Source organism: Physcomitrium patens, chromosome 7, assembly GCF_059467195.1.
Source record: "Physcomitrium patens ecotype Gransden chromosome 7, ASM5946719v1, whole genome shotgun sequence".
Lineage (NCBI taxonomy): Eukaryota > Viridiplantae > Streptophyta > Bryopsida > Funariales > Funariaceae > Physcomitrium > Physcomitrium patens.
Genome location: NC_143416.1, coordinates 4439900 through 4453189, shown reverse-complemented (window position 1 = coordinate 4453189; position 13290 = coordinate 4439900). Strand labels below are relative to the sequence as shown.

General features: G+C 29.8%; 1 protein-coding gene across 1 annotated transcript; it reads left to right on the top strand.

The window, feature by feature from the left end:
- The first annotated feature begins 5888 nt into the window (after positions 1-5888).
- LOC112285081 (uncharacterized) lies at positions 5889-9538 on the top strand. Its single transcript, XM_024525615.3, has 2 exons — positions 5889-6938; positions 8037-9538. Exons 1-2 carry the CDS (start codon positions 6350-6352, stop codon positions 9305-9307), a joined length of 1860 nt encoding a protein of 619 aa, XP_024381383.1. The 5' UTR covers positions 5889-6349; the 3' UTR covers positions 9308-9538.
- The last annotated feature ends 3752 nt before the right edge of the window (positions 9539-13290 follow it).

Genomic DNA, 13290 nt, shown 5'->3' with positions numbered 1-13290 from the left:
GATTTACAAATATTCCAACAGCTTTTAATAAAATCGTTTTTTATTTAGACTATTTAATTCTTACTTATTCTAAAAATAAATTAAATCACACACCTTAAACTCGTTATTTTATATTAAATAGTCTAAATGTAATAGAGTAATATATTAAGACAAAAAATATTTTGTATTATTTAAATCAATCAAAAATTATAATATATATTTTTAAAGTAAAAATTTCAATATAAAATGTAAAATATTTATATTTTATGGATTTGAGAAATATTCAGTTCTTAGGATTTCATGATAACATCTAAATTTTGATCAAGATTTGTCTATTTTAAGTTGATGCTACAGTTCCATAATTAATATTTCAATATGGACCAGAGAAAAAATTTAAAATATAAAAACATTACTCTAAAATTTGAGGAATTTATTTCTAATAAAGTCTCTATTTTATACAATTTAAATTATTGAATCTATTTTTTGTTTAAAAAAGTATGTCAATTTTAATTTTTATAGTATTAGAAAAGATAGGTAAAAATGATAAACTATATTCTATTCATTCATATTAAAATTCACTTAGAATGATTTAAAATTAATGATAATTTAATAATAAAACATTCTTGCTACTATAAATTTGAAAATCATTAAAAATATTACTATTAAATAATAGATTTAATTTTAATAATTAAAAATTATACTAATTATAGGAGTATAAATTATTTTGGTTATGATATGCTTTTAATTGTTGGCAAGTTTGTGAGAATTTTTATTTTTCATGATTTTTATTCAATCTTATAAATTTTAATAAAAATCAATAAGGCTTATTAACTGTATTGTCAAGAAAATTTTATTTTGCATTTAAATATTTATTTTTTAAAAATTAATAAAAAAATATACAGCTTTTTATGCAAAGAGAATAATATCTTTTAGTTTTGAAATAAGAACTTTTGTGATTTTAATAAGTAATGTCTAAATATGACAACAAACATTTTTGTTTTAAACTTTCATACAATAAAATTTATAATGCATGTGATTAATTATGTTTCTAATAAAATTAAATAATTTTTTTACTCTTTCCAATAATTAAATATAATTGTATGAATTTTTAAGTAGTATGTAGTTTTATTTTACCAAAACGGTACTTTTTCTCTATCAAAAATTTCGAGCTTATTTTAAAATATGCTTGATAGCTTCAAATTAAGAAACCTATCAAACAAGCGAAATAATCTTAGAGTATGTATTTTTAGATAAACATTTCTCATTAATAACTATTTGGAATTTTTAAAAATTATCTATTTAAAACAAATTAAGATATTTCAATGAATTATTATACAATTCTATATTTCAAAGGATCATTTTATAATTCTTTAAACTTTAAAATACTACAAATTTATTTTTAAATGATTTATTTTTACAAAATTAATATATATATATATATATATATATATATATATTTTATATACTGATGTCATACGCTTCAAGCTAATATTAATTTAGATGAGAAACCGAATTCATGAAAGTTTTTACGAAAATATCATTTAACACATAAATAATTGAAATTAAGTGATATTATGAATTTTAACTAAAATGATTATTGAAAAAAATATTTAAAAAAATTCAAGTATCAAAGCCTTGTTTTATATAACAACAGTTTTAAAATAAATAATCACAAAAATAGTTATATTTTTAAAATTCTTGTAATAGAGATTTATATTTTGAAATAGATTTGATTCATTACATATAAACTATGATGATAATCAATAATTTTAAATTTTAAAAAATTTAAAAGTTGATGATATTTCAAAATAAAATTTTATATTTAACTTACTAAAGCATCACACAACATTTACATTACAACTAAATGAAAAAAATATATAACATTAAATTATTTTAATTATAATTTAAAAATAATATCATCCATTTATATTAGTGGCACTATATGCTTGTTTTTAATAAGTATTTAAAACAACTGAATTTTTGATTAATTTAGTCATCAAAAAATCAAAACATTTATTAAACAATCATAAGTTAGGTAAGTTGTAAATTAGTTGCTTTTACTAAAATAAATATAAAATTCATAATATATATATATAAACAAATCTTAGAAATTATTCAATGTTCCAAATCAATAGCTATTAAAATCAACTGTTGTTTAAAAAAACAACCAACACAAATTTAAAGTTGAAGAAATTCAGATTTAACAAAATACCAAAATAGATTATAATATATAGTCTCTTAGTAAAAGTTAAAAATTATAAGTACAAGTAGGAGTCATTTAGAAAATTTATAAATAAAACCAAAGTTTGTTAATTACTTTCATTGATTAGACCTATTTAAGTTAAGAACTAAATATTTGTATCATAAGCAAGAAATATAAGTCAGGAAAAAAGACATCCAATATTTATTTTTTTTCTTATGTCTACTAAAAGATTGTTAAATAATATTTTTACAATCAAGTTGAGATAATTGTTTTAAAATTATTTTACAAAAAAATAATACAAAAATATATAGAATAAATAAATTTTATTAATACATATATTAATACATAATTTATAGCTATAAATCAGAGATGAATGTTGTCATTTTTTTTGGAACAAGTTATAATACTAAAATTAAGTCTAATGTACCACAATAAAAAAATAAAAAACCAAAAAATTTATATCATATATATATATATATATATATATATATATATGTATAAATTAGGATTTATTATATACTATTTATAGTTAGTTGTAAGACTTTAATAATAATTAGATAACTAGGTTGTATTTTTATGTGGATATGGAACCTTCCCAATAGTTTAAAAGAGAAATTAATTACTATTATCCAAAGCATAGATTAATCCATATAAATATTCATTTATTTTATGAATTTTTGCCTCAATTAATTTTTTGAATAATGCTCATAAGTTTTACCTCTTTCTTTCTATGTATATACATCTAGAGAGAGAGATATAGAACTAATATGATATCAAAATAATTTTAATACTTGAAACTATCTCTCTATGTATATAGAAAGATAGATAGATAGAAATTATATGATATCAAAATAATTTTAATACTTGAAACTATCTCTCTATGTATATAGAAAGATAGATAGATAGAAATCATATGATATTGAAATAATTTTAATACATGAAACTAAATAGAAATTGACAAGATAGAGATATCATCTTTAATAAGGATTCAAGAAGAATTTTAGATATAAATTAGATTTTTTAAGTAACCTTTGATATGCCATGTAATAGAAGGAAATTATCTGAAACTAAATTTACACTTAAAAACTACAATAAAAAATATCCTACAACTTAGATACTTTGTATACAAACCTTTTGGTTTTTAGAAAGCATCCCATTAGCCTTCTTGTCAATCTATATACAGATATATGTAGATAGATAGTTATATATATATATATATATATAGTGTCATCAATATTATTAATACTCAAGTCTTAAATCAAAGTACTTTGATTTTTTACAGTTAACAACACTTTTTATAGTATCTTTGCTACACTATGAAAAAAAGATTTAAAAAAAAAGGCAAGTAGTATTTTCTTCTTTAATAATTACATGAGAATACTTATTTTATTTCTTTATTCGACTCAATTTTTTTATCAACAAGATTATAATATTTTAGGATATATATATATATATATATATATATATATTTATAATAACATATAATATATTAATATATAAAATGTCTAAAGGATCCACCTATTTGGATATGGTGGACTTTGTTGGATTATTGCTTACAATTTATTTATTACTACATATATCTATATATATATATATATATATATTCAAGTTCATGATAACGAATAAACACTAATGCTATTCGGTGTAAAACTGCAGCACGAATAAAAGTTTGTCATCTCATCAAGATGCTTTGGTGAAAATACATAATTTTTATTGCAAGCTCAGTATTCAATGTTGTTGACGATTTTGATTGTAGATAAAATTCTAGTATGTTATTCTATAGATATGGTGGATTTCATTTTTTTAGTTTTAAGGTAAACTCAAATTAAAATAGATTATTTTTTAATTTTTTTTTATTTAGTTTCTTTAATTTTATATATATATATATACATATACTAATGACTTTTTAAAATTCAACAATTTAAATCTAAAAATATATATATGAATTATGCTGTGATGATTTCTGGGATTAAATTATTTCACATCTATTGAAAATATATGGGGCATTGCTGATGTAAGGTTAAATAGCAGTGGAAAAAAAATCTTGATGTAAATTGATCACCAATTTTTTTTATAAAATTATCCAACTCTTGTTTCAAGAATCCACCACAATACATTGTTTCTATTTACTATTATATTTTAATTTTCAAAATTATGTATCTTTCTTCAACCTGAAAAAAAGAAGTTTAGATTCTATTAGAGATTTAGATGTTTACAAGATAATTTCGTCTCTATGTAAATCAAACTTTTAACTTTTTATGTATAATATATGAATACAATCAAAAGGTTCTGTAAGAATGAAATAATTCACATATTTTGAAACACTTCAAATTGATCAAGAATAATCAATATTTGTGATATGAATTCAATTATTCAGTATACAATCATTTTTTAAAAGTAATTCGATTACATTGGACATGTGATTGACGTTTTTCAAATCTGAAATTCTAAAATCTTTAAAATTATATATTGAATAATTTGTGTTTCTTTTTGCATGTTTGCATCTATCCATAAAGTATGTCTGATAAATTTATTGTGATAAAGAATAATAAAATTTAATTAGAAAATTCTTTGATTTTATTAGATGTGTTTTATATTACCATTTTTTTTTCTTTTTCGGATTAATTCTCAACTAAATCAAGTCATATATATATATATATATATATATATATATATATATTTAGATATTATTTTCATTGTAATTAGATATATATATATATATATATATATATATATATGTCTACTTATAAGCGGACCTTATTAGTTTTATTTGAATGTTCAAATATTTTACTTAATCATACTAGCATAGATTATTGGGCTTTGCAGTATATGTTATTTTATGGGAGGATATGTTCTTTCATTTGAAATAAATATATGTATATATATTTTACTTCACTATTAGTTCAACTTTATTTTTAGTAATATATATATATATAAATATCTTTCAAATTTATGTATGTTTTCTTTAAAACTAATACTTTCAAAGTTCCTCATATTTGATTTATGATCAAAATACTTCAAATCAAGTACAAATAATAAATATCATAAAACTCAACAAGCCCAAACTTTTTTTTTTTTTTTTTTACCCTTATTAGTGTGAAATATACTCAACTTTTAATTTTGGTTGGACAATAAAATCTTACATGGTAAATGCTCCGTAATCAAGTTATAAATAATAGGTTGTTTGTCAAATCCAATATTTATACATGCACGTGTACATATTTACATAGAAAACGTATGTGATCGAAACCATAAAACCAAATGGATACAGAATTGGTTAGAATTTCCATGAAGCACTATTATATGGATTAATTGAAAAGTTTAAAAATAGACAATTAATCAATCACCTTTAAATGTATCACAAATGTGCATGGACAAAAAAAAAAAAAAAAAACAATGAAATGAATTTCATTTTAAAGTGATACAAGAATAAATTGAATTATTACAAGATTGAATATTTAAATATTCCTCCTAAATAAAACCTCAACACAATTCATTCACACAAGAGGCTATGGTCCAAAGCGACTCAAATTCCGCCACCTTTAAAGTTTTTCCATTTGGACGGACAGAACGAACAACGGACTTCAAAATATGGACGAGCTCAGATGATAACGAATAAGAGCGATCGGGTGTTCGAATCTCGTTGCCGACAACCTCAACGACGCGTGGGACTAGTGTAAACACAGAATATACTACGCAATCCGCGGGTCGGGTTGGGCCGGGCCGGGCGGGGGTTGCGTTTTGGCCGAGAGGGAAGCAGCGAAAACGGAAAGCAGAGAGACGTGCATGTGGAGGAGGGGCTTTAGTAAGGAGCGGGAAATTGCAGCGTAGTCGAAATCCTCATCGCCATAGCCACACTGTTAATCCTGGTCATCTTCCCATGTATTGTTCTGAAAGAATAGGGTTCGAGGGAGAAGCCTAATATTGCATTGAACGTCGTGAAGGGTTGAGCTCGCTGAAGGGGAAGCAATTTTTCGGGGGTCTCTAGGGTTTGCTTGTGTTGGAGCTCCCTTTCTCCATCAAGAAATGGCTTGGGCTTTATACCTATCTATCGGAAACTTCTTCCTTCGTTGGAGTTGAGTAATTACTTGGTTTTTGTATTTTTTGTATTTTGTTTTGTTAATTCTTTTAGTTTTTTTTGAGGTAAGGAGGATTTTATTTGCTGCCATGGCATTCGAGGGCAACACTTTGGAGGAGGATGTTGATTATGAGAACGATGACAACGCCGCTGGTCGAATCAACGTGGACGAGCTGGTGGATGAGGAGGAAGATTATGAGGAGGATCTGTATGGCGATGTTAATGTTGGCGCGAGCGGGGGGCAGCCATCTGGTAGAAATTCGCTGCAGAATGGATATGCGGAGATGGATTCTGGGAATGAGGACGAGGATGGACTAGGGGAACGGAAGGGTGAATTAGGAGGTCAAGCGCGGGACATGGGGTTGATGGGCATGAGGCCTGCTTCGGCGGTGCCGGCGCGGCCTCGAGAAGAGAGCTCCGGGTACCAACATGATTTTCTTCCGCAGGCGAAGGAAGAGAATTTTTATGGAGATCCCGAAGTAGGTCCATCGGGCCTGAAGCCTAAGGATGAGTTGGACCCGGGGATGGCGCTGGCTGTACGGCCTGCTTCTACGACGAAGGGTGGGAAGAGCACAAGGGGACTCAATGGGAGCGGTGGTGCTGAGGGAGGCGCTGGTCGGGGTTCGCGGCCCGAGGGTTTGCATCCGGGAGGTTGGCCAGCGGGCAGCGGTCCTGCAGGTCGGGGTCTTTTGCACTCTTGCTACCGCTTTAGGTCCTTTCCATGTCTTACACATTTAGTCTGCTAATTGATTTGCCGGAGCGCTTTTCCAGAGAGCTATCCGCATGTTAGTGTATATATTGGTTTCTAGGTCTGTGTGAGGATATAGGTTTCCTGACAGCGAATTTTTTGTAAGAAGTCTGTTCACATCTTTCTATTCAGCGTGAGATGTCTTGTATCTAGGCTCTTCAGTATCGGCTTGGATTAGTGCAGAAGTAGGTAGAAGGCAGTTCTCAGGTTCCAATTTGTGTACAGTTGTATCATATTTTGCAATAGAGGTTAAGTATTTTACAGCATTGTCTGCACGTTCATTGCATTCATTGATGTGAAAGGGTTCACTTCGTTTGTGCATAATCACCTGTTTCAGTGGTAAGCCGGTTTATCAACCTCTATCTACTTCGGTTCAAGTCATATTAAGTACGCAGGCCGAAGTCTAGTTCTGGGAGCTTCGTAAGCTTGATTTTGAGAACTCCTCGCATGTCTAATGCATGTGATATCTCTCTGAGTGTGGTTTTGGAGTAGTTGGGGATCTAGATTCTTTGTGACAGGCCTACAGAAAGCGAGCTTCGGTCTAGCCCAACATTGTATGAAATGAAGCACTGATGTTAACTTGGTTTGTGATTGAGTCTAGGAATATTTTCCAAACTACTATCCACGCAAGTTCTGTCTAGACGCTCTACACGTGCGAAGTTCGCTCAGTTTGTTAGAGCAAATATCCTATCACCAGCAGAGGAAAAATGCATGTACTGTTAGGTTTCTACATGATGTGCTGCGGGTAGTATTTGAATTATTTAAAATTTAAGTTTCGTTTCTTAGTATTCATACCGTTAATTCGATTCTCCTTTTCGGTTACTTTCAATTATATTTTCTCCACGTTCATTGGTTCGCTCACTAGTTCGAACTTTACAGTACGTCTGCTTCTGTCAAACAAAGTTTATAGTCTTCCTCTGCTCCTGCAAGTTATAGGAGACTGGGAGTTGTTTTATTAGTCCTAGGCATGTTATTGCAGTAGATATATCTCTCCGGTAATAATGAAGTGGATTTTAATTGCATTGCAGGTGGACAAGCTGGAAACGCTCCCACAGTTGCGAATAACAGCGGTACTGATTTCTCAGCCAAGCACACTGGGCAAGGTCCTGATAGCGGTGGGTTGATGCTGTTCGTTGGGGAATTGCAATGGTGGACTACTGATGCGGAACTAGAAGCTGCTCTTTCTGAATATGGTCGGATCAAAAACCTCAAGTTCTTTGAAGAAAAAGCCAGTGGTAAATCCAAAGGCTACTGTCAAGTGGAATTTTTTGACTCACAAGCTGCACGCCTGTGTAAAGAGAAAATGGACGGGCGAGTGTTCAATGGACGAGCATGTGTTGTGGCATTTGCCTCCCCACAGACAATCAAGCAGATGGGAGCAGCTCAAGTTGGGAAAAATCAAGCAAATCCTCAGGGACAAAGTCAGACTGGACAGGGCAAGAAGGCAGCAGAGGGGCGTAATGCAGGAGCTGCTGGACGAGGTGGTGAAGGACGAGGAGGAAGGGGCCAACCAGGTATGGAACGAGGAAGAGGAAATCAGGCACCCGGAAGAGGGCGCGGAAGAGGAATGGCTCCGTTTGGTCCACAAGGACCTGGCATGGGAGGTCCTCCGGGTGGTATGATGCCCCCTCGAGGAATGATGGGTCAAGGCTTCGAACCAGGTTTTGGGCCGCCTGGAGGTGGCTATGGCATGGGACCAGGAGGAGGTGGCTTTGGACCGCGAGGGCCAATGTTTGGACCATCATTCCCTCCTATGGGGCCTGGATTACCTGGTGTACCAGCTCATGTGAATCCAGCCTTCTTTGGCAGGGGCAATGCAAATGGTTCAGGTATGGGACCAGGTATGGAAGGGCCTCCTGGGGGTTGGGGAGAAGTGGGCATGCCAGGTTGGGATGAACATCAAAGACACATGCGGGATGGTGGTTATGCTGGGGAAGATATGGGAGGTGCTGAGTTTGGCTATGGGGGCGAGATGGGAAGGGTTGGTCCAACGAGGGAAAGAGAGAGAGGCGCCGGTGAAGGGGAATGGGGACCTGAAAGGAGGCGGAGGGAGGAGAGAAGTGGTGAGAGAGTGGAGGACTGGGAGAGGAGTGACAGGCATCGGATGGGTGAGAGGGATGGATATCGCGACCAGCGTGGGGATAGAAGCGAGCGTGAAAAGGATAAAGATTGGGACAGGGCAGACAGACCTTCTCGCGGTCCTCGAGATAAAGAGGACGAGCGGGCCCGTTCTCGAGAAGACGATCATGGAAAGCGCCGTCGCATGACCTCTGATGGAGATCGAAAATCTGAGAGATAGTGTATTGCAGCTGTCTAGATAGTGGAGTGAAATGGGAGGTTGGAAGTTTGGAAGTCGTACCGACCTCTAGTGCTGATAACTGAGAATGAACGGTCGCAGAGTGCCAGTACTTGGGGTTGCCAATCTCGCCACCCCCTACGAGAGACCCTTTGGATAGGTCGTGAGTCTTGTTTATTTATTTATTTATGTTTATTTTGTTTATCATCTATTTCTTTATTTTGTATTTCTTTATTTCGATCTTTTGTGAGAAACCTGAGCAACTCTATTCACGATCATCAGTGCTACCGCACTTTTTCAGTATGTTTACATGCATTCCAAGAAGCACCTGCAGGTCAGCCTTGTTCAGAGCTAGCTGTCCTTCCTGTCCCCAACTGCAACTTCCAGAGGACTACCTGGATACTTACCATTGTCCTTTTGGATGAAATGCTCATTTTGCGTACACTCTGCTTTTTTACATGGATGTTGTGCAGTCTCTTCTGAGTCTAAAAATGCAGCGACCATGTGTGCTATCATGGACTTCAGCAGCTTGAGCACATCCACTATCACTTACAGCCGAGTTCATAGGGGCCTACAGTCAGGTCGCTGTTCGTGACCAACTGTCAATGTGTAAGTATCTAGAGCGTTGCGCGTTTTTCTGTCCAGATGGCCGTTGAGGGTGTCAGAAAACTTAAATAGGGGATTATGAAGCTTTTGATCGCAGGATTGGGTGTCGTGGTTGGCAATATCCTTCACCCGCCTCTGAACGTGAAAGAGCTGGCAGTTATCGTAGAATTGGCTGAGCGCTCTGTGCACAAATGGCTGATCCAAAATTGAACTCTATTGCAGAGAAAAGCTTAAATCCTGATTTAGTGCCTGTACGGTGGAATTGAGACTTTGTGGCAGGGGATTTGATAACGATGTAAAAGTGCAGGGTCTTGTTTGGCTTTTTCAAAACTCCGTTTCGTGTCATGCCACAAACAATATGACAGGATATCATGGAAGCTTAAATGACAAATAAATGGATGAGAAAAAGAGTTGCTTTTATTTATTTTAGTAGTTTTACAGGACATCCCTCTCCAATTTTCTTTGAGTATGTTCCATGAATGGATGTCCATTCATTGGCGGGCTTTGGGCATTAACCAATGCCAATGGTAGAGGGCATTCTTGCTGCTCTCCAAGATATAATACCCTCCCTTGACTCTTCCTTCTATCTCAAATTGATTATACTCTCCTCTCCTATTATTTTTCTCTTCAATTTGCCCAATCTTTTTGTCTTATTAATGCTTTTTCTTTAATTTTTTAATTGTTTGTTGCTTCTTAACTTCTTGTTTCATTGTTGTTGTCTCTATTAGTTTTTGAGCTTTTTCTACTCTCTAAGTTCTTACTTTATTGTTTTATTTCTAATTTTCGAACTTTTGCTATTTTTCAAGACCTTACCCTAAACCTTTAGTAGTTTAAGTCCAGTCTTAAGTTTCGCAACTAGTTGCCGTCTCCTTATTTCTCTCAAGTTTCTGGCAAATTTATACATGTCATGATAGCAAAAATGCTAAATTAGACTAAACATCCAAAACCTTCAGAAATGAAATTTAATTCCAATATCTACAAATATTTAATTTTGATGCTAAGTAGTTTTTAATGTTATACTTTGAAATACCATATGTATATGTTATGTTATGTTTGGATTGCATGTTTGTGAGTCTAAATCCTAATATTAAAAAAATACACACACACACCTATATATATATATATATATATATATTTAAAATACCAAATACATATTTAGAAAAAGAATATATACATGTATAATTTTTTTCTTCTTATTTAATACATAATTTAAAAATATTTTTTAAAAAAATTATTTTATATATTTTAAAAAATTTCAGAATTATTTAAAGAATTATTTAAAGAATTATTAAAATAATTTGAATTAAAAATATTTTTTCTGAGTATATTTTAAACATACATACTCGTTGTTTGATAATTTTTATGTGTTTTACTTTTAGGACAACTAAAATTTAAGTATTACTTATATGAAATGACGGTTTTTAATATGTGATATAATAAAATATATTTTTCTTAGATTATTATAATATAATTTAAAAATAAAGATATTTGCAATTGATTATGAATTTTAAAATTATTTTTAAAACTATATACATCAAAATTAATTATATTTTTTTTCTTTATATATTATATAAAAAAATTGAAATTAAAAATAGAATAATAAAATAATAATTATTAATATTATTTTAGAAATTTATAATAAAAATTATTATATTATATATTTTAGATAGAAAATTCTTAAAATAATTATATTTATCTTTTTTTTATTTAAAGATGTTTTTATTTTCATTATTAATTATCATAAAATACATATATATATATATATATATATATATATATATTTTAAATATATTTCATAATTTACTTCAATTCCATAAACAATATATATTCATTTAAAAAAATCTTTAAAATAAAATAATAAAATTTAAGAAAAAAATAATTTTTATAATTTTTATATTAGAATATTTTATGATATTTATATAAAATTAATATTATAATAATATTAATTATATATGATAAATATAAATATTTAATTATTTTATGCTATATATATATATATATATATATATATATTTTATAGATAGATTTTGCTTAATTGATAATTTTGAAAGACGGAAATCTTATAAATTATGCAAGATTCATAATTTATGTAAGATCATGAAATTTCATGGTTCTTGAATGTTTTAAGCAATAAAGAAGTATGTAAGCAATATTGGGTGCATAAGTTATGTATCATAGCGGTGAGACAGTTTTTTTGTTTGTATTCTTGCACCTCTTTTATATCGTAATTGTTGATACATGTAGAAGTACCAAAGTGAATGAAGTGCTATTGTATGCAAGTATTTTTTATTTATTTATTGAGTTAGGACTAAGTTCTAATAAAAAAAATAAAATGGGCAAGAAGGTATGTTTGTAGTGGTAGTAAAAGAAGAGGCAAGAGGTTACTGATTTTGCAGCAATGTTGTTGTGTTATGTGAAATTTAGCTAAGAAATGCAATAGGCGTTTAGCTTTGGAAGGATTTCAACTAACCTTGAAGTTCTTCTTATAATCAAAAAGAATGTATGATATGTTTAGAAATACTTTTCTTAGCAATTATAACTCTTTAAAAATATTCAAGCCAAATAATTTTATTAATCAATCAATCAATTAGTCAATCAATGAATATTAATGCATGACCTTACTTAGGTAATTTTCAGAATTGTTTACATGTTCTTTACTCATCTTTAAGATATATAAGAGTATTTAAGTTTATAGATATGAATTTTATTAATATAATTTAAATTATTATTAATATTATCATTAGATAGTCTTATTTAAATAACTTAAGTTATCTTTATGGCCTCTATTTAGCTCTAAGATAGTTGAATATATTTCAAATTCATGGATATAGGCTCTACTAATGCCCTTTAAATTACTACCAATTTTAATCAAATATCAAAATATTCCCAAAAAAAATCTATAGAACTTTAAACATTCTTTATAAAAATCCTAAATAAATCCATTAATTCTTAACAAAATCTTAATTTAATCCTAAAAATCCTTGCCAAACCTTAACAAAATTCTAACCAAATCTCAACTAAATCTTAATCAATCTTATTTAAATTTTAATTAATACTAAAAAAAGCCTATTTAAATCTTAATAAATTCTAAGCAATTTGAATAAACCTAATAGCAAATCAAAATCCTAATAACTTCTTGATTGATTGTTGATTCCACTTAAGACTTTGCACAAACTTCAAGCTCTTAATTGATAATATGTACAAGATATTTGAGAATAATTTTGCTTAACAAGAGTGAAAAATAATAATTTTTTTTGCATGAAAGTTAGATGGCCTTTTTCCTTCAAATTCAATGTTGAGTTCTTACTTCTAATATCTATCTTTTAAATTATGAATTTGATTCCAAATTTTATATTATTTTTATAGTTTATGTTTTTTTA

Excerpts from the sequence above, each read along its gene's own strand:
- LOC112285081 (XM_024525615.3), top strand. The coding sequence starts at position 6,350 with ATGGCATTCGAGGGCAACACTTTGGAGGAGGATGTTGATTATGAGAAC. Across the intron at positions 6,939-8,036 it reads AGCGGGCAGCGGTCCTGCAG|GTGGACAAGCTGGAAACGCT; the intron begins GTCGGGGTCTTT and ends ATTGCATTGCAG.